The 27,921-nt window shown below is 44.8% G+C and overlaps 1 protein-coding gene across 1 annotated transcript; it reads left to right on the top strand.

Annotated features, from left to right (window-relative positions):
* Positions 1 to 3,707: 3,707 nt before the first annotated feature.
* On the top strand, positions 3,708 to 27,906 carry txnrd2.2 (thioredoxin reductase 2, tandem duplicate 2). The gene is made up of 17 exons (XM_021606317.2): positions 3,708 to 3,838; positions 4,180 to 4,245; positions 5,109 to 5,165; positions 5,331 to 5,475; positions 7,926 to 8,000; positions 8,427 to 8,505; positions 8,685 to 8,747; positions 9,177 to 9,247; positions 15,070 to 15,089; positions 15,366 to 15,457; positions 15,776 to 15,950; positions 20,391 to 20,527; positions 22,243 to 22,338; positions 23,219 to 23,311; positions 24,044 to 24,115; positions 24,350 to 24,447; positions 25,320 to 27,906. The coding sequence occupies exons 1-17, from the start codon at positions 3,763 to 3,765 to the stop codon at positions 25,441 to 25,443; spliced, it is 1,539 nt and encodes a 512-aa protein (XP_021461992.2). The 5' UTR covers positions 3,708 to 3,762; the 3' UTR covers positions 25,444 to 27,906.
* The last annotated feature ends 15 nt before the right edge of the window (positions 27,907 to 27,921 follow it).

Raw genomic sequence — 27,921 nt, forward strand, 5'->3', positions numbered from 1 at the left:
TCGATACAGTCGTGGTTGTTTGCTGAAGGTATATGATTTACTCGGTTGGTTGCTGTTTGCCATTGATATGTAATAAAGTTGAATAGGATATAAGACATTTTGTTTATAAATGGATTGCGTTTATGAAGGAAGGGAGAGGATTATGTCAAGTACACTGAACAAAAATATAAACAATTTCAAAGATTTTGCTGTTACAGTTCAGATATGGAAATCGGTCCATTTAAATTAATTGGGCCCTAATCTATGGATTTCACATGACAGGGCAGGGGTGCAGCCATGGGTGGGCCTGGGAGGGCATAGGCTCACCCCTTTGGAGCCAGGTCCACCCACTGTCGAGCCAGGCCCAGTCAATCAGAATGAGTTTTACCCCACAAAAGTGCTTTATTACAGACAGTAATACACCCCCCCCCCCCCCTCCCCCTTCTGAAGAAGCTGGATGTGGAGGTCCTGGGCTGGGGTGGTTACACGTGGTCTGTGGTTGTGATGCCGAACGTACTGCCAAATTCTCTAAAACTCCATTGGAGGCGGCTTATGGTAGAGAAATTAACATTATCTGGAAACAGCTCTGGTGGACATTCCTGCAATCAGCATGCCAATTGTGTATGCTCCCTAAAAACTAAAGACATCTGTGGCATTGTGTGACAAAATTGCACATTTTAGAGTGGCCTTTTATTGTCCCCAGCACAAGGTGCACTTGTGTAAGGATCATGCTGTTTAATCAGCTTCTCGATATGCTACATCTGTAAGGTGGATGGATTATCTTGACAAAGGATAAACTGCTCACTTACAGGGATGTAAACACATTTTTGCAAAACATTTGAGAGAAATCATATTTTTGTGCCTATGGAATGTTTCTGGGATCTTTTATTTTAACTCATGAGACATGGACCAGCACTTTACATGTTGTGTTTATATTTTTATTCAGTGTACATGCTCCTGTTGTCAAAGGGTAGAACCTAAAAGCGTTTTATATTTTTGTTGGTTTTATAAATGTATATTAGGGTCAAAGAAAAGAAAAAAAACAAGACAAACTTAATTGTGTACTCATAACAGGTCGTTTCGGAAGCACATTCATTGGATAAAGGATCGCCATGTTTGTAAACAGAAATAACTACATCATTTAGGTGTGTATCAAATCTGCAGAGTCATGTTAATTACATATTTATATTTTGTACGGTTAAGATTGAAAAAAGAAGACCTTTAATCTTCAGCTTTCTTTGTAAAAGTGTGATGGACTGATGACCTGGTCTCCAAATCTTTGTCGGAGATTAGGGAGGGGGAGAAAGAGAGGGGAAGTGGATAGTTCAGCAGGGGTCACTCAAGAGAAGGATGGGTGGATGCAGCAGCAGGGATAGACAGCAGTGCTAGAATTCCATTTCATTTCACACTGCAATTATATAGTCGCTGATAACCTAAAAACGTGCTTTGATTTTGCCAATGCATCTTTAAAGAACTATTTGAAACAAGCATGAGCAAATGTACAGATGTTTATATATTCTTTAAGTGCCAGTTTTTGTGGTGGAATTGGATATTCAAGTAATTCACATCTGGAGAGAACAGAGAGGAGAGCAGTTTCGTGTGGTTCAAGGCAGAATTTGCATCACATTGTACAAAGTATACAAAGTCTGATTTATTATATTTTTTGTTCTCTAGAGGCAGTTGAAATGTAGTAGAAGATTACGCCGTTGTCTTTTAAAGGGACAAAAGACGAGCTAAACTGCACGTGGGTAAAGATTTAGTAGTGGTGTTGTGATTCGTCTTTCTCCATCTCCAAGTGGACACTGCACTATGAACCTTCTCTCTCCCAATTCTGGGACTAGTGAGGGGGACCTCCACTACAAAACCGCTCAACTCATGCGTCGGCTACAGGCGAATGGCATGTGCCTGCGTCAGTTTCTTTGTGATGTGATTTATAAAGCTTGCATTTTTACACAGTGTTTACAAAGACTTATGTGATCAAATAAAGATTAAAAAGTACATGTATTAACTTTTGATTTCAGAGAAAAGTAACGTAATAATGTCAACATTCTCCATGTCGACATATGTCTTCAGAACTATGTGCTTTTCATTGGATTATTCATCTCTGACTGTCTATTCCTGACTGCATTTCGCAGTACACAACCAAAGGACCTGGCGTTGTATTTATATACATATGAAAGTAGTCCAGGAGTTTGTTTGTGGATGTTCATCTAATTGTACATTTACTAAATAAGATGCTGTGAAAGAAATGCAAGAAAATGGGGCAGAAATTGAATCAAAGGGGCAAGACCTACCTGTGTAGATATCACTGATTCTCTTCAAAAATAAAGTAACTGTATCAGTAGCAAATGTGTTTGTAACTATCACGTGCCTTAACCTTTTCCATGGTAGATGAAGAAAATGTGTTTTATACCATGCTTTATCCTCCCACCGTCCTCCACCCTCATCCCTTTCTCTGTTTACCTCTTTCCTTTTCTCTTCTTTGTCAGGCTCCCTGTCCATCTCTCCCTTCCCCCTAATTTCACACACTCACACATTCACCCACTCTGTCCTCAGTGTAGTCTAGACTGTTGGTGGATATTTGCCTTGTATTACATTATAAACTTTCAAAAGATGGAGACAAAAAAAAAATGGTTTGATTTCATAGAGTAAGTTGTTATTGCTTTTGTAGCTATCAGAGCGATGCCACAGTGACAATGTATTATGTTAATTTTACTAATACCCAGAGGCAAGTGTTATGCTTGTTTAAATAACAGAAAAAAATACAGATTTGTAGAGTATACATTTGGTGTGTTTTCAATAAACCATGCCTGGAAAGAACATGTTGCATGTGTATGTTTGTTTGGTATTCCATGCAAAGCAGCAGCATACCACCCTGCAAACCTATGCTGGCTTGCTTCTGAAGCTAAGCAGGTTTGGTCCTGGTCAGTCCCTGGATGGGAGACCAGATGCTGCTGGAAGTGGTGTTGGAGGGCCAGTAGGAGGCACTCTTTCCTCTGGTCTAAAAAAATATCCCAATTCCCCTGGGCAGTGATTGGGGACACTGCCCTGTGCAGGGTGCCATCTTTCGGATGGGATGTTAAACGGGTGTCCTGACTCTCTGAGGTCATTAAAGATCCCATGGCACTTATCGTAAGAGTAGGGGTGTTAACCCCGGTGTCCTGGCTAAATTCTCAATCTGGCCCTCAAACCATCACGGTCACCTAATAATCCCCAGTTTACAATTGACTCATTCATCCCCCTCCTCTCCCCTCTAACTATTCCCCAGGTCGTTGCTGTAAATGAGAACGTGTTCTCAGTCAACTTACCTGGTAAAATAACGGATAAATAAAATAAACATTTAAAGGATATACAGCTTAATGTATTTTACCTGAAGCCACAACACAAATGTATTGCAGAAAGTTGTGTCAATTCTCTTATAGCTTTCTTGTCTGCATGGTTAAATGAGACCTGATGTCATCTATCAAAAAACATGCTAATACCAAATCAGTTACTGTTTGGAATCCAACAGTGTAAATATTCCTATTTTAAATCATATTTCACAAACTGCTCCTGAATGTTTCATTTCTTGGACAAGCCTGACCTAGTCTATCAAATATGTATTTATTACGTAGCTACTACAGTAGCAATTTATCTAATGTTTTATTTCCAACACTACAACGCCATTTCAACTTTGCAACATTTGACAACGTTGCGTTAGTGAATGTGCCTCACATAGGTAAAATAGGTCAGGCAGATTTCCAGACGCCTATGACTTCGTGAAGGTCCTTTTGTAAGAACAACATGGCAGCCTTATGTAGAGTCAGACACCGGTGGAAACGCACCAACTGCATTCAACTTCTTACGAGAAACTTGACCGGTAGGGAGGTTGTTGCCATATTACTAGTTAGCTTGTGACAAACTGACAGATTATCGCACAGCGTTTAGTTTTTATGTTTGTTACACTACAGTGGCTAACATGACCCTGCTAACGTTAGCTAAGCTACCTGTCAACGCCAAACAAGCTGTCAGTGTGAAGTATTCCTTGCCGACATTAAGTGTCTTTGGTATAATTAACATGCTATTTTCAAATGCTCTGCACTTGTCAGCTTGGTTTCTAGATGAGTAACCTCAGGCATACATGTTGGCTGTGTTTATTATGGTCTCACTATCAGCATTGTCCAATAGAGATTGAATGGCATGGCATTTGGTTTGTTACAGGAACGTTTGACTATGATCTCGTCGTTATTGGTGGTGGCTCTGGGGGTCTGGCTTGTTCCAAAGAAGGTGAGTGTCTCGATCTCAGCATTAGTATTACAATACGTTATGAGCTAGGGACTTTTGTTTAGTCGGTGTTCTTGCGCAGGGGTTCACTAACTTTAACTCCGCGTTGGGGAACATAGCGCCCAAGCCTATTTCTATGGGCACACGCACCGTTAAAACCCCTCTTGTTGGCTGAGAGAACATTTGGCAGGCTTTAAGTTTATTTCCTGCAGTTCTATACATTTGGTAATTTGTCTTGTGTGTTCATATGATATTTGAGTAAGTAAAACATTGCAACAAAATCAATGGGCTAAAAAACGTTAGCTGACATGTGCTAGTTGATCTTGACAATTCTGACAAGTTACAAATAGCTCTCGACAGTCTGCAATGATGGACATGACTAGAGGAAAACTGCTGATGCACTACCCAATTTCGAAATTGCACCTTGTGCATTCTATTACAACTTTCAGTAGTCCATTAAATTGTCAAATATAAATGGTAAAGTACAGATACACAAAAACACTACTTAAGTAGTACTTTACACCACTGGGAACCACTGTTCTTGAGAATAGTATACAATCATGTACCCCAGATGGTTTGTTACCAGGTTGACTGGCTCAATGGACCCTTGTATGAGAAGGTTCTATATGTGGGATAATGTCTAATTCACAGGAGGATGGTGGCACCTTAATTGGGGAGGACAGGCTCGTGGTATTGGTTGGAGTGGAATGGTATCAAACACATTGGTTTCTATGTGTTTGATACAGTTGCATTCGCTCCATTCCAGCCATTATTATGAGCTGTCCTCCCCTCTGCAGCCTCCACTGGTCTAATTGAGCTTTACTGAACGTGACGATTGACCAAAACATCATGTGCTCTGTTTTCAGCGGCTCAGCTAGGACAGAAAGTTGCTGTGTTAGATTATGTGGAGCCGTCAGTTAAAGGTAAGAGAAATGTTACACTGACTGTGCATTCCATCATAATCAGCTTAACTTGAACCTTAAACACATTTCTCCTTCCTTCTCTCGGAGTAAAGAAACCGTATGCATGTTGTGACCAATCTGCATGAATATAGAAGATAAACAAAACATCTCATGCTTCCCTTTCAGGTACTAAGTGGGGCATTGGTGGTACGTGCGTGAACGTGGGCTGCATTCCCAAGAAGCTCATGCACCAGGCTGCTCTGCTGGGCACAGCTCTGAAAGACGCTCAGAAATATGGCTGGCAAATCCCCGGGCCCATCTCCCATGACTGGTAAATCTCATTAGTACGAGAACAATGGAAACCTGTGGATATGCACATTTCCTGAACTATTTTGTAAAGCAATAGCAAAATTCTTGAATTCCCATCACTAGATTGAATAAATAACAAGATATATACAGTACCCCCAAGCCATAAGACTCCTGAACATCTAATCAAATGGCTACCCGGCTATGGGTATGTGCATTTACACCACTGCTACTCTCTGTTTTTATCAGGTGTCCCCGCACATTGACTCTGTACTGGTACCCCCCTGTATATAGTCTCGCTATTATTTTACTGCTGCTCTTTAGTTACTTGTTACTTTTATTTCTTAATCATATTTTTTGAAACTGCATTGTTGGTAAGGGGCTCGTAAGTAAGCATTTCACTGTAAGGTCTACTACACCTGTTGTATTCGGCGCATGTGACTAATAACATTTGATTTAATTTTACCAGTCAAAAGTGGACACCTACTCATTCAAGTTTTTTTGTGTTTTTTTTACTAAATTGTAGAATAATAGTGAAGGCATCAAAACTATGAAATAACACATATGGAATCTTGTAGTAACCAATATAATTTATATTTGAGATTCATCAAAGTAGCCATCCTTTACCTTGATGACAGCTTTGCACACTCTTGGCATTCTCTCAACCAGCTTCACCTAGAATGCTTTTCAAGCAGTTTTGAAGGAGTTCCCACATATGCTGAGCACTAGTTGGCTGCTTTTCCTTCACTCTGCGGTCCAGCTCATCCCAAACCATCACAATTGGGTTGAGGTCGGGTGATTGTGGAGGCCAGGTCATCTGATGCAGCACTCAATCTCCTTCTTGGTCAAATAGCCCTTACACACCCTGGGGGTGTGTTGGGTCATTGTCCTGTTGAAAAACAAATTATACTCCCACTAAGCTCAAACCAGATGGGATGGCGTATCGCTGCAGAATGCTGTGGTAGCCATGCTGGTTAAGTGTGCCTTGAATTCGCAATAAATCACATCACAGACAGTGTCACCAACAAAGCACCATCACACCACCTCCTCCATGCTTCACGGTGGGAACCACACATGCGGAGATCATCTGTTCACCTACTCTGCATCTCACAAAGACACAGCGGTTGGAACCAAAAATCTCAAATTTGGACGATTTCCACCGGTCTAATGTCCATTGCTTGTGTTTCTTGGCCTTAGCAAGTGTCGTCTTCTTATTGCTGTTATTTAGTAGTGGTTTCTTTGCAGCAATTCGACCATGAAGGCCTGATTCACGCAGTCTCCTCTGAACAGTCCTCTGAGGCTGGTAACTCTAATTAACTTATCCTCTGCAGCAGAGGTAACTCTGTGGTGGTCCTCATGAGACAGTATCATCATAGCGCTTGATTGTTTTTGTGACTGCACTTGAAGAAACTTTCAAAGTTATTTACATTTTCTGCATTGATTGACCTTCATGTTTTAAAGTAATGATGGACTGCCGTTTCTCTTTGCTTATTTGAGCTGTTCTTGCCATAATATGGACTTGGTATTTTACCAAATAGGGCTATCTTCTGTATACCCACGCCTACCTTGTCACAACACAACTGATTATCCTAAATGCATTAAGAAGGAAAGAAATTCCACAAATTAACTTTTAACAAGGCACACCTGTTAATTGAAATGCATTCCGCTTGACTACCTCATGAAGCTGGTTGAGAGAATGCCAAAAGTGCGCAAAGCTGTAATCAAGTCAAAGGGTGGCTACTTTGAAGAATCTCATATAATATCTATTTTGATTTGTTTAACACTTTCTTTTGGTTACTACATGATTCCATATGTGTTATTTCATGGTTTTGATGTCTTCACTATTATTCTACAATGTATAACATTTAAAAAAATAATGAATTAGTAAATGTGTCAACTTTTGACTGGTACTGCATATATGTATATATATATATATTAGTCATTACTAGGTTAAATGTTAGTCAGTGTTTTGGCTTGATAAGGTTAATGGACCCTTATATATGCCATCTAGTGGTAATGTATCAGTAAGACATGATGGGGGGGGGGGATTGACCTTGGTTGTACATTCAATACATTTGAGTCATTTAGCAGGAAAGAAAGACACTATTGTCCGGAGCGATTTACAGTAGTAGCGAGTGTATACATTTTGGGTTATTTTTCGTACTGTCCCCCGTGGGAATCAAACCCACAACCCTGGCATTACTAGTGCCATGCTCTACCGACTGAGCCACACGGGAGGACTACAAGATGTCAGCACTACATGGTGACTCTCACACAGCTCAACATAGGGCGTCTTTGTGGTGAACTGAGGAATATTCTTTGAATAACACACTTCAGATCACTCATAATCCACCAATTTTATTAGCTGATTTAACGCCGAATGCTTGCCACGTAATGGACACTGAGTGAAAATGCGCATTGTTTTTATTTTGTCTTATCACAGATGCCTGTCCAATACCATGTGTTTTTCTCCAGGAGTACCATGGCAGAGGCTGTGCAGAACCACGTCAGGTCTCTCAACTGGGGTCACCGTGTCCAGCTTCAGGACAAGTGAGTGACTCCTCCTTACCTACAGCCACTTTAGATCATAGATTCTGTTGTCGACTTGAGCAGTGATTTATTTACTGTTTTATAAAAAAATGTATACATACATACCTGTGTTTTGCAGCCCTTTTTTGTTATGACCTGTTGGTACACAGAGGTTACAGCGGTTCGGGAGTTAATTATAAGCAGTGCTCTGACTGAATGGCTACAGGGCTAAACCGGTGTGTTTCCATGCCTGTATGTGCCCATACTCTCACAACCGATGTATACATTGTGCAACCAAATCTCATATTTATTATACCCACTTTAATTGAAAACAGGTTTTAGCGATCTAGGCATTACCTATCTCAGCCAAACCCTGTCTTTGCACAAGATCTCCTATGAGTCTTCCTGTGGTGTTTGCGCTGTCATAATGATGTTTGTGTTCGACAGGGAAGTGAAGTATCTGAACGTTAAAGGAAGTCTGTTGGACGAGCACACGGTGAAAGGGTCAACCAGGACAGGAAAAGAGGTAACACTCATTTAAACTGGGAGTTAATGGCAACATTTTTAAATGTTCACCGTATCAGTCTTTTTTTTTTTTATGAATTGCTGTTTCACACAATTTTAAAGGAGTATAATTTCAACACTGCCATATTACATTTTGTTTTTCCTATTGAAGTTATCATGTCTCTCCCCCTTGTCTGGCAGATTATGCTGACTGCTAAGAATATTGTGATTGCCACTGGGGGGCGGCCAAAGTACCCCACACATGTAAGTATTAACCTCTTTGCTTCTCCCTCTCTCCCCGTCTCTGTTTGTGTGGTGTCCTTGCCCAGTAGACAGCTGCTGATAACACCACAGTGGATCTGAAGCTTTTGGCGGCGTGGTGGTAAAACATGTCTGTCTCTGGGTGGAGGAGGAGGGTACTGCGTCCCAAATGCCACCCTAGCTTTTCACTCTGTAGTGCACCACATGGGGAACAGGGTGCTGTTTTTGGGATAACCGATGGGTCCGAGGCCTCCCTCTGTGGTGTATCACAAGCTGCTGCTCACTGTCTGTTGATAACAAACTAACAAGGAGCAGAGATAACCTTCCTCATCTGTCCAACGGAGCTGATCTTTTACCAGAGGCTGTACTGAAAATTGTATGATTCAAACGAAACAGGTGTTGTCTTTAACTGTTCTATTTCCTGTGTTGCAGATCCCTGGCGCAGTCGAGCACGGCATCACTAGTGATGATATCTTCTGGCTGAAGGAGTCCCCTGGCAAGACGTGAGTGGTACATCCTGTGACTAGGGCTGTGGGGGTCATTACATTTTGTCAGCTGGTGATTGTCAAGGAAATAACTGCCGGTCTTGCGGTAATTGACCAGTAATTAACATTAACACATTTACCATCTCCTGGCTTCCACGCATGGCATACAAGCCACTGATGCAGATCTTTGGAACATCTACATTTTAATAAGTCAAATAAATCCATGTAATATAGCCTACACCTTCACAATAAATCCATGATTTATTTTAGACAGGTCTAAAGAAACATGATATGAAATGTAGTCTATTTAAGAACAGAATAGAATACTCTTGAGTTGTCCTTATGTTTGGTCCTGATTTGGCTATGCCAAATGGCTGTAGGCTACACTAGTTCATTTAGCAGACAAGATTTTCTTTGCGTTCCGTGGCATTATTTTATAGTATGAAGAATACAATTGAACAAAGCTGAATAAAACATATTTTCTCCAAACAATATCTGAGGGAGAGTGTACATGCGGCTATTCTGTGTTCACGTTTAACAAATAAACAGTTGCTCCTATATGCTTAATTTAGACGTATTTTTATTTATATATATATATATGTGTGTATATATATATATATATACACACAGTACCAGTCAAAAGTTAACACACCTACTCATTCAAGGGTTTTTCTTATTTTTTACTATTTTCTACTTTGTAGAATAGCAAGTTTGGTAGACTACTAATGACCATCATAGCTTGGAGAAGCCTAGTTGCTGTGACTAAACGGTCACGTGGAATTTGGCTGCGGTCATGACTCGTAACGGCCGACGTTGCGGTAATTCGGTCACCGTAACAGACCTCCCTGTAACACACATACCATGCAATACTGTATATCAGCAGACATACACAGACACCTCGGTTATAGTGACCGATCCAAGACACAGAGACGCTTCTACTAAGTGTTCTTCTCCTGACTCGGATTAGCCGTGTGTGTGGGTTTCCTGACGTTTGCTGAACCCATCTCTAATCCAGCCATTTAAACCCTGTCATCACCTGTCTAATTGGCCTCTCCACACCGTTTCCACTTGGAACACAATGGTGGTTTGAGTTTAATGTTTGTTAATGTAACTGTACAGTGTGCCACCAGTGTAGAGCAGAGGGCTGAGTTATCTGAGTCATCTGCACATCGAAAATCCTTGCTAAATGCAGTTTAGTCAGGTGGCCTAGCGGTGCAGAGTGTTGTGCCAGTAACCAAAAGGTTGCTGGTTTGAATCTGCCAATGTTCCCTTGAGCAAGGCACTTAACCCTAATTGCTCCTGTAAGTCGTCCTGGATAAGAGCGTCTGCTAAATGACTACAATGTACACTGATCAAAAATATAAACACAACATGTGAAGTGTTGGTCCCATGTTTCTCAGCTGAAGTAAAAGATCTCAGACATTTACCATGTGCACATAAAGCTCACACATCCCAGTTAGTGAGCATTTCTCCTTTGCCAAAATAATCCATCCACCTTACAGGTGTGGCATATCAAGAAGCTGATTAAACATGATGATCATTACTGGGCAGCAGGGCACCGAGTGGTTAGAGCATTGGACTAGTAACCGAAAGGTTGCAAGTTCAAATCACTGAGCTGACAAGGTCCACATCTGTCGTTCTGCCCCTGAATAAGGCAATTAACCCACTGTTCCTAGGCCGTCATTGAAAATAAGAATTTGTTCTTAACTGACTTGCCTAGTTAAATAAAGGTAAAAAATAAAATTACACAGGTGTAATTTGTGCTCGGGACAATAAAAGGCCACTAAAATGTGCCGTTTTGTCACACAACACATTGCCATAGACGTCTCAAGTTTTGTGGGAGTGTGCAATTGGCGTGCTGACTGCAGGAATGTCTACTAGAGCTGTTTTCAGAAAATGTCATGTTAGTTTGTCCACCATAAGCCACCTCAAAAGTCGTTTTAGAGAATTTGGCAGTACCTCCAACCGGCCTCACAACCGCAGACCATGTGTAACCACACGTGCTCAGGACCTCCACGTCTGGCTTCTTTACCAGCTGGATCGTTTGAGACCAGCCTACCCGGACAGCTGATGAAACTGAGGAGTATTTCTGTTTGTAATTCAGATATTTTGTGTGGGAGAACTCATTCTGATTGACTGGGTCTTGCTCTACAGTGGGTGGACCTGGCTCCAAAGGCCCGCCCATGACTGCGCCCCTGCCCAGTCATGTGAAATCCATAGATTAGGGCTGATTTCTGATTTCCTTCTATTAACTGTAACTCAGTAAAATTGTGTTTCTATTTTTGTTCAGTATATATGCACAGTATTTCCCGTGTGCCAAACAAGGCTGTCTTTTAGCGTTCTACCACTAGAGGGCAATATGAACTCGTACTGTAGAGTCCATTCTAAGACGATGCCACTCGGCGTGTAATGTGTTTCCCTGAACTTTCCTTCCCCTCTTTCAGCATCTTTCCAAAGCAATTATCACAAATATTTGCTCACAGCTTTCTATGGCGCTTTCAAGTGAGTGGAAAGAGCACTTGAGTCCAGGAAACCCTTAATGTGAGTGGGCCTTAGGTAGGGGTGCCTTAGGTAGTGGGCCTTTTAGGTAGGGGCCTACTGTTGGTAATATCTGCCCTCAGGCTACTAGGGGTTAGGATTAGCAGGCCCTCCCGTGACTCTCCTCTCTTCAGACCTATCCCTCGCTACCTAGGAGGAGCCGTGTGTTGAGGAGTTGCTGACTAGTTGTTGTGCTGCTCTGCTCTGAGCTGTCAGCTGTGCAGGTGGGGTCTGAGAGAGTGTTTGAGTTGACAGGCTGGCGGAGGTAGTGGATGGCTCCAGGTGAGTGACGAATGCCTCAGAAGGGCTGGAGCACGCTCGCTCGCACACTCCCACGCATACGAGAGCGATGAGAAGTGTAGACATGAGTGTAAGATGTTTTATGCTGGCTTTTATTGCAGTATGTAGTGCACCGTTTCCATTTTCTAGGATTCTATATTTATTTATTCTATGTTTCCATTCCAAATTAATTCCAGAGCTAAAGCTCAGTGAACCAGGCTTGAAATATGCTGCTGTTTGTCATCCTTTAGAGCAGCTGAGGAAATGAGTCTGTGATGACAAGCTCAAAAGCACCCAGGGAGACTGTAACACATTGTATCCTTTCTTGCTCTGTAGTCACTACAGTGTGTAAAGGAGTTGAGTTCACATCCTGTATCTATTGGACACTGATCAAGTCTGCTGCCAATAGAACTCTCCCCTCTTAGGAACACTTGTGAAAGAGCTCTGTTATTGCGGCAAGCATAGCAGACACGCTAGAGGAGGACACTGATTCACTTATCTCTTGTCTGGACTGCTGAAGACTGCTCCAAGGTTATGAGAGCGACTCGGGCTAATTCTAAACTACGACAGTCCGACATACCCCTGCATTCATTAAGGTGACTTTGGATTGGTATGTGAGGTTAATACACGAGCCCTAAACGTTTGATTGTGTTGTCTTTGTTGTAGGCTTCTCCTTATACTGCTTATCATTCAGCGGAGTCCAGTAACATTTGCAGGGCAGACACTGTATTACTATGTCCTCTCACTGGATCCCAACCCTCTGTAGTTCCTTGTTTTCACAAGCAGCCATCCCCTGTTCACGCCTGGATGCAGTGTTTTTGAGACCCACCTGTGAGGCTGTACCTGCTGTGTGCACATTGAACACCTCCACCCATGCTTTCAGACACCGCCAGCTGGATGAGGGAGAAAGAAAAATCCCAGAGACTCTGACATGCAATATGACCATGCATAGACCCAGCCAGGAAAATGAGATGTCGTTGATGAAGGTGTGGAATCAGGTTAAAGCTCCTAGCCTAATCTCGACATAAGCCACCTCAAAATGTTGCACTAAGTGCAGATGTGCATTAGGTGGACGTGAGCAGCGGATACTGGCGCTCTCAGCGGCTAGCGCTAGCATGTGGGGGGCCTCGTCAGGGCCTGTGTGCACCAGGCTCCCTGAGCTGTCAGAGCCTGGGCCAGGGTAGAGAATCCTGAGGTGGGGGAGCCCTGGAGGGCTAGAGGGTGGGTGAAATAGGGAGAAGCTCTCCATGCGGGTGACAGGCATCACTCAGCAGAGGGATGTGTGGACTGAGCCCTGAACACGGAAACATCGCACACCCCATCCCCAGGGATTAGCCTGAATGCTAGCAATTAGCTCCACAAACAACGGTGGAGCTCAGGGCTGGATTAGAGGTGTGATTCACCTGGCCCACATAGACGCACACACACAGAGAAAGACACAGACCCTGCCAAATCCTCCACCCCCTTGTCTTTTTCTCTGTTATGCATCCCCCCTGCATATCTTTCTCTGCCTGTATCTCTCTCTCTCTCTCGGTGTCTTGACTTTTTACAGTAGTGGGGCCTTCGATGTTCAAACAGCATTTTCAGCACTTTTAATTCAGAGTAAACATTTTTGTTGTTTGTTTAGCACAGTATTCAAGATCATTTGAAAGAAAATGTATGAATGAATATAGTGTATCATATAGAAAAACACATGTACTATATATCCTCCAACATATACTGTACTATACACTATATATAAAATAGTATGTGGACACCCCTTCAAATGGGTTGATTTAGCTATTTCAGCCACACCCGTTGCTGAAATGTGTGTAAAATCTAGTATACATCTATGCAATCTCCATAGACAAACATTGACAGTGGAATGGCCATACTGAAGAGGTCAGTGACTTTCAACGTAGCACTGTCATTAGGATACTACCTCAGTTTGTCAAATTTCTACCCTGCAAGAGCTGCCCTGGTCAACTGTAAATTATGTTATTGTGAAGTGGAAACGTCTAGGAGCAACAACGGTTCAGCCACGAAGTGGTAGACCACACAAGCTCACAGAACGGGCCCCCCAAGCGCTTTGCACGTAAAAATTGTCTGTCCTCGGTTGCAACACTCACTACCGGGTTCCAAACTGCCTCTGGAAGCAACGTCAACACAAGAACTGTTCGTCGGGAGCTTCATGAAATGGGTTTCCATGGCCGAGCAGCCGCACACAAGCCTAAGATCACCATGCACAATGCCAAGCGTTGGCTGGAGTGGTGTAAAGCTCACCGCCATTGCCCTCTGGAGCAGTGGAAACACATTCTCTGTGATGAATAATGCTTCACCATCTGACAAGCCAATGGACGAATCTGGGTTTGGCGGATGCCAGGAGAATGCTACCTGCCCGAATGCTTAGTGCAAACTGTAACTTTGGAATAATGAACTGGGGCCTTTTTTTATGGTTCGGGCAAGGCCCCACTTCCAAAGAAAATAAACCTTAACACTACAGCATACAATGACATTTTAGATGATTCTGTGCTTCCAACTTTGTGGCCACATTTTGGGGAAGGCCCTTTCCTGTTAGAGCATGACAGTGCCCCCATGCACAAAGCAAGATCCATACCGAAATAGTTTGTTGAGATCGGTGTGGAAGAACCTGACTGACCTGCACAGAGCCCTGACCTCAACCCCATTGAAAGCCTTTGGGATGAATTTGAACGCCGACTGCGAGCCAGGCCTAATCGCCCAACTTCAGTACCAGACCTCACTAACGCTCTTGTGGCTGAATGGAAGCAAGTCCCCGCAACAATGTTCCAACATCTAGTGGAAAGCCTTGCCAGAAGAGTGGAGGCTTTTATAACAGCAAAGGGGGGGACCAACTACATATTAATGCCAATGATTTTGGAATGAGATGTTCGAGCTGGTGGCCACATACTTTTGGTCATGTAGAGTATAACCTCCGACATACACCTGTACTATATAACCCCCAAGAGAAAGCATTTTAAATGAAAACGTAAGATTTAATGTATTTCTTTGTTTTTACCTTTCAGACTTGTAGTTGGTGCCAGCTGTATCCTTTTGACGGCGCTTGAACACGAGTCACTGGTTAGACTGTGTAGTGTCAGTGAGTTGTTGTGGAGTATGGTACTTGCCTGGCTCTAATGTTGAAGGGAAAAAGTGGTGAATTGCAGTTCGTGGTGACCCCTTCTTCCTAGACTGGGGTCACCTCTGTCTATCTCTGCCTGTTATGCTCTCGTTTCTCCGCGGTCAAATGTGCTTTAACTAAAGATAGGCGAGGTTCCTCTATGAGAGCGTTTGTTCTGTTTTCCTGAACACTGGTATGAAGATGTGGCACTGGAGTGTGCTGGCTTCCTGACCGGTATTGGGCTGGAGACCACAGTCATGGTGCGCAGCATCCCCCTCCGAGGCTTTGATCAGGTACTGCTGCTCTTAAGGAATTTAAAAACAATAGATTGTACACTATTTGAAATACATGTATTTCTTTATACATGTTTATTATACATTTCTGTCTTGTTGGTCAAACTGTAGCCACGATTCAGGTTTTAGAGATATGTAGGAAGTCAAAGTATAATTTATCACTGCTCTTTTCTAGATTTATTTTGTTGTCTTCTGATATTGGGGGCTTTACTCTACCAATATAAGTTTGGAATACTACTTTTCCCAATTTGGAGTGCTGGAAAGGTGACTTTGGGTTGTCAACAACCTACAATGATTTCCCTCTTGTGTGTGCTGCAGCAAATGGCAGGGCTAGTGACAGACTACATGGAGGCCTATGGCACCAAGTTCTCCTGGAGGAGTGTCCCTAAGAGCGTGGACAAGCTGTCCTCTGGGGTGCTGCAGGTGACCTGGACAGACGAACAGACAGGAAAGGACCAACGGGACACCTTCGACTCTGTGCTGTGGGCCGTAGGTGAGTGTGTCTGAGGAGGAAGATGTACTCAGCAAAAAAAATGTCCTCTCACTGTCAACTGCGTTTATTTTCAGCAAACTTAATTAACATGTGTAAATATTTGTATGAACATAAGATTCAACAACTTAGACATAAACTGAACAAGTTCCACAGAAATTGAATAATGTGTCCCTCAACAAGGGGGTTGCACCGCCCCAGACCATGATGGACCCTCCACCTCCAAATCGATTCCGCTCCAGAGTACAGGCCTCGGTGTAACACTCATTCCTTCGATGATCAATATGAATCTGACCATCACCCCTGGTGAGACTCGTCAGTGAAGAGCACTTTTTGACAGTCCTGTCTGTTTCAGTGACGGTGGGTTTGTGCCCATAGGAGACGTTGTTGCCGGTGATGTCTGGTGAGGACCTGCCTTACAACCGGCCTACAAGCCCTCAGTCCAGCTTCTCTCAGCTTATTGCGGACAGTCTGAGCACTGATGGAGGGATTGTGCGTTCCTGGTGTATCTCGGCCAGTTGTTATTGCCATCCTGTACCTGTCCCGCAGGTGTGATGTTCAGATGTACCGATCCTGTGCAGGTGTTGTTACACGTGGTTGCCACTGCGAGGACGATCAGCTGTCCGTCCTGTCTCCCTGTAGCGCTCTCTTAGGCGTCTCACAGTACGGACATTGCAATTTATTGCCCTGGCCACACTGCATGCCTCCTTGCAGCATGCCTAAGGCACGTTCACGCAGATGAGCAGGGACCCTGGGCATTTTTCTTTTGGTGTTTTTCAGAGTCAGTAGAAAGGCCTCTTTTGTGTCCTAAGTTTTCATAACTGTGACCTTAAATGCCCACCGTCTAAGCTTTTAGTGACTTAACGACCAATCCACAGGTGCATGTTCATTAATTGTTTATGGTTCATTGAACAAGCATGGGAAACGGTGTTTAAACCCTTTACAATGAAGTTCTGTGACGATATTTGGATTTTTACAAATTGTCTTTGAAAGACAGGGTCCTGAAAAGGGGACGTTTCTTTTTTTTTTTTTTGCTGAGTTGTCACACAAATTACTACATTAGGGTACTAAGTCCCTACTATTTTAGTAGTAGCTGCAATCACGTGTGTTAAGTAGGCCACATAACATACATAACATAACGGGCTTTGCAACGACGTAGCCTGAGATACTGTGTCAGTGGAACTACTCGTCGTCCTCCCTTTCCATTTATTTTATTGTCATCCACAATATAGTGCAGTGTCAGCAGACTGAGGGTATCAAGCTCAAAAACAAGGTAATAAAGCGTGAGTGATGGAACCACCAGGGGAAGTGTTAATCACACAGCCCAGCGCTGAGTCCTGGTTCTGGCTGAGGGGAGCAGGATGCACCCAGGCACGGGGGGTCACTGCATTCCCTCCTTTGTTCTCCCACTCTGCTCTGGGCTTTCCTGCCCGCCGTGCCAGCCCTGAGGAAACCAGGCTGCCCGGCCGCACCATCTCATCCACCCCGCAGCATCTGCACGGCAAGGCCCTGTCTGTCTGCAGCTCTGCGCACCCAACAGACCTCTCTCTCTCTCTCGCGCCACAGTCATTTTCTCTCTATCACACCATGTAATTTGTCTCATTCCGCCAACCAGCACAATGGAGGGAACTTCCGCCTGGCTGCCCAGCCAATGTTTATTTGTGTTGAGGCGTCTTTGTTTCCCAAAACCTGACCTTACGCCATGCCGAGTCCCAGCAGTGTGTGACTCTGCAGTACCAGCCAGGAGAGGCTAGAGCGGGTGTCTCTCTCTCTCTCTGCCTGTGCGTGTGACAGGGACCAGGATATGGGTGACATTTAGGGAGAGATTACGTTCTTCCCGCCCTGGCAGGTTGCAGCTCTCAGAGAGCTGGGGTTCTCACAATGTGAACATCAAGGCAAAGTGTCTATTCTGTCGAGTCACTGCACTCAAAACACCCAGACTTTGAGACTAATGGAAAATTGGCAGCACAAACAATATTTTTCACTGAGTTGTTATATTTTGGTGGATAGACGTTCTTCATGGTTGAGATGGTGCAGACGGTGCAGGTCTCATCCTCACATGCACTCTCACCCAGCAGGGGGTAAAGCTTTCCCCAGTGTATGTGGGTTATATGACTTTATACTTACCTGATTTCTAGCTTACATTACTACCTTACTGTGTAGGCTACAGTCTATTGCGGGCTTTACCCTGATGTTGTCGTGCAGGGCAGTGAGGAAATCCACTTCTGGGCCTCTCCTTTTGAAGTGTGTCTGTCTGTCTGACTGGGAGTTATGAGTGGGCCTCTCGCCACTTCCCCAATGTTCCCTTTACACTACAGGTCAGACTGGGTCTGTGCCCTCAGTGGAGCTATAAAAGACTGTGGGTATGTCCCGATTCTCCACCCTTTTCTCAAAGAGTGCACTTGCATATTTCCTGTCATGGATTTAACAATGGTGGAATCTCCCTCGAGCCAATAATTACACTTGCGTTGATTTAATGCTTGTAAATCAGTGTTGGAAAGTGTGCAAGTGCACACTTTGGGAGAAGGGTGGAGAATCAGGACTCAGACAGTGAACTACTCATAGGGAGGAATAGGAGGTTGGTGTTGGTGGGGACTGTCTGTTCCAGTCCTGTAGCTATGGCTGCTTCTCCATGGTCATCCTTCCCTAGGCCTGTCCTTCCTCAGGACCGCACCCAAGGCCAGGTGGCCAACAGCACAGAGGAGGAAACAGCTTATTTCCTCTGGGTGTACAACATAACGCTTCTCTCACACTTATTTGTGTTACCCCAACCCTTTTCCTCTCAGATTTTGAGAGGAACACCAAAAGAGGTTGAAGTTTGTGTGATGCATTATGTCTCCATGTGAACTGAAATGGTTGGATGTGAAGCCTCTCTGAGAGAAGCCTACTCCCCATACTCAGAGAAGTCTCTCTGAGCCAAAGTGCAGATCCTGATACAATCACATCTCTTATGCTCATTTTAGGCCTTTAATATGCTGCCTTCTCAGAAAACTATTTTTGGAGACGAAATAATCTATTTCCCAAAAATGCAGTCTTATTTTCTTCTCTCGTCTATGTCACTTGATTGATCTAAAAAGCTGCCATGTAGGCCTAGTTGGTCTCAAGTCGTGCCAGGAAGCTTGTTGTGGCTAATTAGCTGTTGGGTCTTGAGATTTCCTCTGTGTGTTACAACAGTCTTTGTTCAGCGTAGTCCTATCAGACCTGCCTGTCATTACCCCTGTGTGTGGCTCCACACTCACTGAAGGCTCTTATCAGCAGAACCTCTTGTTGTGTCCACGCCACACAATGGAACAGTGGCACTCCAACAGTCTCCAATCCTAGATGGAGAAACCCAGTTAAGCAGGAAAGGCAGGCTGTGAGTGACTGTAGTAGCCGAGTCTATACATAGAGAGAACAGAGTGGATACTGGTTTCGGATAGTCCTCCTGACAGAAATGATCTGTGGTTTGGTAGGGTGGAGCAAGACCTCCTAAGAACCAACTTTTTGTAAACACAACTCATGCTAGAATGTCCAACTATGCACTGTCTCTTAGCAAGGTATGTATGCAGTGTGTGTGTGTGTACATACTTTGAGAAAGGCAGTCATGACAGGTAGAGATCCGTGTGTTAGACCTAATCTGCATAGTTGAACACTGGTGGCTCTTCATGGTCCTGCTAGACTAGCCTAGTTCAAGAAAACCGCTGCTTTGAGCCTTACTGCCTGTCTCTCTACCACCCGTGCTGCAGTAAAGGACAAGCCCCTCGGCCCTCCCAGTCCCAGGTCTGGCTGCAACGGAGGAAGTTGTTCCTCGGCTCCAGCCAGGAAAAGGGTCTTGGGGGGGGGGGGGGGGTTGTTATTCTTGTTGTCCGATAGCATCTACGTTGTACGTGGGTACCTCCTAGGCCCTGCCGAGAAGCGGGGTTATTGTATTACCCAGGCAGGGAGTGAGAAGGTGGGGGGGGGGAGAGGGGGAAGACGAGGGAGGCAGAGAGCCTCGACCAGGTCCCGGGCCGGTGCTGCAGGGGTGCTTGGTGTGCTCACCCATCACCATGGAGATGGGGCGACGAGATGGGCAAGCGTTGACAGCATCAGTCAACCGTACCCCAGGAAGTGGCAGAAATGACAACCAGCGCCCCAGGTGGCTGACGGGATGCCTTCCTATCCCCTTGCCAAAAGACACGCCTCCATCGCTCCCCATCTCCTCCTCCTCCCAGCTGTGCGGATGTTTTTTCTTCTTCTAGCTGGATAAGATTAGCCTCTCTGTTGGATGGAGAGTCTCAGGACATGCCTTATTCCCTTAGCGTGCCAACTCAATGGTATGTGTTATGAACACTGAGCAGCAGTTGTTGTTTTTTTTCGAAGAATCTTAAGATTCCATTAACCTCCCCTCTCTCTCTCTCTCTCTCTCTTAACGTGTCACAATAATATTGAGTTTCTGACTGTTTTCCTCCATCTTGACCATAGGCAGAGCCCCTGAAACCAAAACTCTCGGCCTGGAGAAAGTTGGCGTCAAGCTCAACAAAGAGTCGGGGAAAATACTTGTGGCTGCTGACGAATCCACATCTGTGCCGAACATCTACGCTTTCGGCGATATCGGCGAGGTAGGTGTTGATCATGTCCGTCATCCTCTCAGTGTACCCACCCAGCCTTTACAACACCAACGTGAACCTCTCCAGGAATGTATGGAAGGCTGAAATGAGTGGTCCTACCAAGGCGACGCTTTATACAAGAAACCATTTGGTATGCAAAAAGTTGAAGTGATACCGTAGTTCACTGGGCACCATCAAATTTCATCATTTTAGATGTTGCCTATCTTTCCATTTGATATTGAAGCATATGGCTGGAGCTACACAGCAGATGGCGTGGGACAAGGACTCCTCTCAAACTGCTGTGCTGCTCTATCACAATACTCTTTCTACATGTATCAAATATCAGTCTTTCTTTTTAATGTGGCCAGCTGTGGATTTCCTAACTTCCACAGGCCTCTTCCAGACGGGTAGATTGACACAGGCGTTTGATGAGTCACTCTTAGCCCTGATGCCTGTCATCTTTTCACATACTGGGAGACTTTTTAAAAGGGGGTGGCTTGATATTTAAGTCTATGTCCAAACAGAGCACCTTTTTGTGTAGAGACATTGAAGAGCACCTGTGGGACTGCCAAGAAATGCATTACTATGACGCAGACCCAAGTGGTGTGTAAACACAGTTACCGAAATACAACCACACACACACACACATTCAGACACACACACCTCCAGCGCCAGAGGAGCTGTCTTAGAAAACAGGATGTTCAGCAGCGGTGCTAATCAAACGGGTTGCTCATGACTTAAAGGGATACTTGGGGATTTTGGCAATAAGGCCCTTTATCTACTTCCACGGAGCCTACTAGGTACCATAGACCTCCAGTCATTGCGCTGACGCTAGTTAGCATTGGCTCACGAAACTAGACATAAACTGGACACAGAGACATAAAAAAAAAAAGCTAATCTGACTCTGGGGAAAGTAGATAAAGGGCATCATTGCCAAAATCCCAAAGTATCCCTTTGTCAAGCTTTCAGAAAGAATTCACCCTGCAGCTCTGCCCCTTCCTGTATTGTTAAGCTGTTGTTGTGAGTAGGCCTTTACACTTGTACCTGTATTCGGGTTGAAAATGGTAGCCTTGGGCACTGATAAGCTCCTAAATTGGTACGCATTGGCAGTACAGTATTTGCTCTATTTGACGTCAGCGCTCAGTGTCTCCGCTTCACAGCGCTGTGTGGGTTTTGACTGACAGCCGTTCGGAGCGTGAGCACCGCGCGCGACAAGAAGTTACCACCATCCCTCCTGCTAACTGTAAATTACGAGGACTCCATGTATTTTGAAAGATGACACGTTGAGGATTACAATAAATACCGCTTTGACGTCGTACAAGCAAACCAAACACCCTTGAGTCCAAATGTGCAATTCCCCACGAGTGTAAGGAGCTAACAGTCAGTTGGGTCGAGTGGGGAAATTGTTTGAGGATACAAAAGCAATGTTTGTTTTTGTGTGCAGGGCAGTTAAGAAACCTTTATTAGTCTGTGCCATTGTCATGGATGTGTGTTCAAGCCAGAGGCTACAGGTTAGTCTACACAGTAACTCACAGGCACAACTGTCCCCTCTCTCTCTCTCTAAATAGCCAAAGGGCCTGTGCTAAGGAGGTGCGCTCTGTGTGTGTGTGTGCGGAGCCTGCATGCATAGGTACTTTTGTCGGCTTCCCTCTGTCTGCTTCTGTTTATCTGTCTGTCTGTCTCCCCGTTTTCTCATGTCACTCATTAGCGTTGTTCTGTGTTTCCAGGGTCGTCCTGAGTTGACCCCCACAGCCATTAAGGCAGGGAAGCTCCTCGCCCGCAGGCTCGCAGGCCAGACCAATGAGCTAATGAACTACGACAACGTGAGTAGACACACACACACCAAACACACACACTACTCCTATGCTTCCCCCCCACCCCCCATCTCTCCACAGCTTGTCTGTATGTGGCCTTTGATGTCTTTGTTTTATGCTTTTGTTTTAAGTGTTAAATACACAGAAGTGGAGCTGATTTTGGGTTTTAATCCCTAGTCGTTGTTTTCCCTGGATTATGCAGCCTGGTCTGACTCATGGGGTTTTAATGGGACACACTGCACCTCTTCTGCACCTCTTCCAAATGTTTATTCCTAAACCATTCATAATGATACTTATTGCTTAAATGCTTATTGTTTGTGCTCTAGTTTCGTCTTTGTTCCTTTTTTGTGGTCTTTTGTAGCATTGTTATATTACCACTTTATTTTACTCCCAATGGTAGATGGTAGGAGATACAGTAGATTAGATTACCACTTTATTTTACTCCCAATGGTAGATGGTAGGAGATACAGTAGATTAGATTACCACTTTATTTTACTCCCAATGGTAGATGGTAGGAGATACAGTAGATTAGATTACCACTTTATTTTACTCCCAATGGTAGATGGTAGGAGATACAGTAGATTAGATTACCACTTTATTTTACTCCCAATGGTAGATGGTAGGAGATACAGTAGATTAGATTACCACTTTATTTTACTCCCAATTGTGGGAGATGGAGTAGGCGATGTGACCGGCCTGTAGTATGGGTCTGCCTATCTACAGTATCCTGCTATAATATTACTTTGTTTGCCTTGCCTTGTTTCTTGTATCCTTGATTTTCTGTCTGTCTGGTTGCCACCCCTCTGGAGAATTGCTGTGTGGCCTGTCTATCCTCATGTAACATAATGTAACAAGACTTTATGTGCCTTCTGATTGGTTATGTCCCTAGGTCGCCACCACAGTGTTCACCCCTCTGGAGTATGGCTGTGTGGGCCTGTCAGAGGAGGAGGCTGAGAGCAGACATGGGAAGGACTCCATAGAGGTACAGTAGACCTAAACCACTGACATTATAGCTAGCTGATTTTCTAACTGAATGGAGGTCTGCTGAGGTATGCTGGGAAAGCGTTCAGTTCTTAAAGGATTGTGACTCCTGGTGTGCCTCTCTACTGCTTTATACATTTGTGAAATAGAAAGTGGTGTGATTGTGTGTGTGCATAATTGCGTGTGTGCCTCTCGCTCCGTGTGTGTGTACAGAGTGCCTCTCGCTCCGTGTGTGTGTACAGAGTGCCTCTCGCTCCGTGTGTGTGTGTGTGTGTACAGAGTGTGTGTGTGTGTACAGAGTGCCAGCTGCTAACACCTGCGCCCAGAATGCCCCGGCTCGTTGTAGAGCGAGGTGTAGCTCCGCTGTGTGATTGACAGGTGAGCAGAGGGCCTGATTGACGTGTGTATCAGGTGCTGACAGGCGTTGTGTGATCTAAAGCACCGCGGCGGGAGAGGTGCACCATGGGTCCTGACAGCTGCCTGTGTGCATGGCCCGGCCGGCGACTTGTGTCGGCACGTTCGCTGGCTCCATATAAAACACACACCATGAAACCAGGGTCTGAAATGTACCTTTTTTTAAATCGAGCGTAGTGTTGTGAGAACAGTTTTGTAGTACCAGATTCATAGTGAACGATCTGAGATCCAGGGCCTACCTTTCACACGAGCAAGTATTGTAAAATACTATATATTGTTGGTGGACTAATGGTCATGTTGTCTGTTGTTCTCTGTCTAGGTGTACCATGCCTTCTACAAGCCTCTGGAGTTCACTGTGGCTGAGAGAGATGCCAGCCAGTGTTACATAAAGGTGAGAACATGCCCTCACAGTAGGGTTGCAAAATTCCCAGGTATTCCAGAAATCCCGGTTGGAGGATTCCCGTATATTCTGCTTATTCCCTCCTGATTCCAGGAGTTTTTCAACCGGGATTTCTGGAAAACCTGTGAATTTTGGCAAAGTTGCAACCTTTACCTCCTTATGTCGCATCTGAAGTGTAGCCTGGAGGTTTAAGGGGGTGTAACGTTGCTTCTCTCACCGCCTAAGGTGGTGTGTAAGCGGGGTGGAGACCAGAGAATCCTCGGCCTGCACTTCACTGGCCCCAACGCTGGAGAAGTTACCCAGGGCTTTGCTATGGGCTTCCAGTAAGTCAACCACTCTGCTTGATGGAGTTAGATAGGGATTCAAAGTCGATCATACAGATGTTGTAGGGTTGTGGTTATTTTAAGAAATTGCTCAACTGCTTTTTAAAAATGATTTTGGCTCTAATGTATAGTTATCATACTAACATATGTTAGATCTGTAGATTCATTCATCTAAAATGAATGGATGTCATGTACGTTGTAAACTCTACATATAGGTGAGTATATACGTGACAAGATGAGCCTTTATCAGTGCAGCAGAAATACTACACTAAACAAAAATATAAATGCAACATGTAAAGTGTTGGTTCTGTGTTTCATGAACTGAAATAATTTTCTCTAGCTTATTTCTCTCAAATGTTGTGCACAAATTTGTTTACATCCCTGTTTGTGAACATTTCCCCTTTGCCAAAATAATTAATACACCTGACAGGTGTGGCATATTAAGAAGCCGATTAAACAGCATGATCATTACACAGGTGCACCTTGTGCTGGGGACATTTTAAGGCCCCTATAAAATGTGCAGTTTGGTCACACAGCACAATGCCACAGATGTTTCAAGTTTTGCGGGAGCATGCAATTGGCATAAAGCCCTTTTGTGGGGAATAACTCATTATGATTGGCTGGGCCTGGCTCCCCAGTGGGTGGGCCTATGCCCTCCTAGGCCCACACATGGCTGTACCCCTGCCCAGTCATGTGAAATCCATAGATTTGGGCCTAATGAATTTATTTCCATTGATTGATTTCATTATATGAACTGTAACTCAGTAAAATCTTTGATGTTTTTGTTCACTATAGTAAGATAAACTTAAAGATGGGAGAATGGGTGGTGCCGGCTGTATGAATGAAGTCTCCATGTCTCTGTCTCTCTCCAGGTGTGGGGCCACCCTCACTCACCTGAAGGAGACCGTGGGGATCCACCCCACTTGTGCCGAGGAGCTGACCAAAGTCAACGTCAGCAAGCGCTCTGGGCTGGATGCCACGGTTACCGGCTGCTGAGGTTAAGCACCCCCTTCTCTGAACACACCTGAGCACACGGGAAGGAACCTCCTCGTAGAGACAGGGAATGTGTCCCTAATGTCACCCTCCTCTCTATGTGGTGTACTACTTTCAACCAGGGCCCATAGTGTTCTGGTCAAAAGTAGTGCACTAGAAAGGCAATATGGTCCCATTAGAGACGCATACAGGGAAGTAATTGTAATGCATATACACCCTAGCCACCTCATAACGGTCCATGTAGAAGCACTCTCTCCTTTCCCTGACATCCCAGTTCCACTGGATTTCAGGTCTCCACTCCGTCTTATCATTGCAGGTTCCTCCAGGTCATGACTGCAATGCTATATCTAGGTAAGGCTAGATTTGTGTCAGCTTTGACTAGTGGTCACATTAACCAGGCCATGGTTACCCAATCTAGCCCCTTAATGTATGTAGTATGTCCCCTTCTCCCATTTTGAAGGCCATAAGGAGTTCTAGACCCAGGTTCGTGAAAACGTCCAGACACAAGCAGCATCCTTTAAATAAACTGGCTCATAAATCAGAATTAGGGCCCATTCCAGTTTGTTGAAAATAACTGTATAAGAGCGAGAATGCCGGGCAACTAATGTTTCTGAAATATATTCAGCAAATATTGTTGTTTCTCCTCCTGTTCTTCCTGTCCATTAGTCTTGAAAGTGACACATGCGTTGCCCGGGTGACACTGATGGATGGGCCAAGGGCCGTCGCCGCGGTGACACCACCCGTTTCCCATGGACACACACAAACAGTCGGCGGGCAGGCTGTCAGTCAGAGAGGTGCAGAGCAGCACAGGGCCCAGTCTGGGCCAGAGTGCAGAGCCCTTGATTAGGCCTCCACTCATTCCAGCACTCTGCCCCCCCCCCCCCCCCCCCCTTCTCACCTCCCCTCAACCCCAATGCACAAAGGAATACAGTGGGACTACAATAACAATCTCTGTCAGTCTGTGTGTGGGGACGCCTTGGCCAGCAACCTCTGGCAACCCAATCCCTCTATGGGAGAGATGGAGGGAAAGAAACTGCCTGGGCCACAGTGGTGGCAGTACTGAATGCTGCCTGAAGGTGGCGGTATTGTCCTCTTATTTTCTTCGAAAAACCTGCTAGTAAAGAAATGATAGGGTAATGAAGTCAGTGTATAATGAATAAGCCCGGGCACATTCAAGGTGCACATTGAGATGTCTGTTATGGAATGAATGTGGAGACCATGGAGGCATTTGTAGCGCTAACTGATAACATTGTGTATTTACACGGCTGGCAGTTTAGCCCACAAAGTCATCACCCTCTGAGATAAGGCCGATTGTTATTTCACTTAACTGCCATTATACTATTGTGATTTTTACCAGTCACGTAAATGATGTCGTACTATTTAAGTCTTCCAACATGTCAAGTACACCAGTCCACTCTTCACCCAATCATCCTTTCCTACAAGTCCTGAAAGCAGAGAACTATGTAGTGCTGGACTGAGCTGGACAGGTCATGCAGTTTGAGTGGAGTGGGGAACGGTGGAGCTGAGGGGAGCTAAGAGCAGGGCACTGGGCTGGTTTATTTGTGTTTGAACTCTAATCTGCCATGCCTGATTAATGATCCTGATGAGGGGAGTGACAGCGCACTGCTCAGGATGATGGAGGGAGGGGAGAGAGGAGAGCAACAGCGCTACCAGGTTTATTTGGACCCGGGGTTGAGGCAGGGAGAGCGAGGGATGCAGCCAGACCAGGGGAAGAGGTGGAGGAGGGGGGTGGAGAGGTGAAGGAGGAGGTGTAGAAGGAAGGGGTGATTCCTGTGTGCTCCGTTCAGGGACGGGGTGCTGACTGAAGGACCCTGACCCCCCCGCTCGGCAGGAACAGCTTGACTCCATCACCCACTACACATGCTGAGGCTGGGACCATCCAACACACACTGCCTGGGTGTATTTAGCCAGGCTTTCTCTCCCTTATTCTATATGCCTCATCTTAACGAGGCACTCAGTCCAGAGAGCAGGCTGCTGCTGCTGGGCTCAAGGCAAAGTTGTTGATCCCATCTAACAGTAAGTTCCTGTATTTTCTGCACGAAGCTGCCCAAACGCACAAGTCAGAATCATATTTATGACAAACATTAATTTGTTATTGTATTGTTTGAAATGTCTCTGTTAATTGTTGTTGATAGACAAAAGTGCCTTGGGCCTAGGGGCTTAAATGGGAGCGCAGAATCAGCCTCAGCCTTGCAGAATGTAATGCTTAGTTCCTCACAGGGGTCAGGGTTCAACTTTCAGGTCGCCAGCTAATGATAACTTGCGCTAAAACCCACATCTGGGGAGGGCATGTCTGATGACACCTGGCGACCAACTTTAGTTACTGTAAATAGAGTAGCCTAATTCACAAAGACGCTTTGTATTGCATTATTTATATGTAAAGAAGGAATAAAATATGAGAATGCACTGATGTCTCCCATTAAAATAATGATGTCCTCTATTTCACCGGGCCTGCCTTTC

This window comes from Oncorhynchus mykiss, chromosome 6, assembly GCF_013265735.2.
Source record: "Oncorhynchus mykiss isolate Arlee chromosome 6, USDA_OmykA_1.1, whole genome shotgun sequence".
NCBI lineage: Eukaryota > Metazoa > Chordata > Actinopteri > Salmoniformes > Salmonidae > Oncorhynchus > Oncorhynchus mykiss.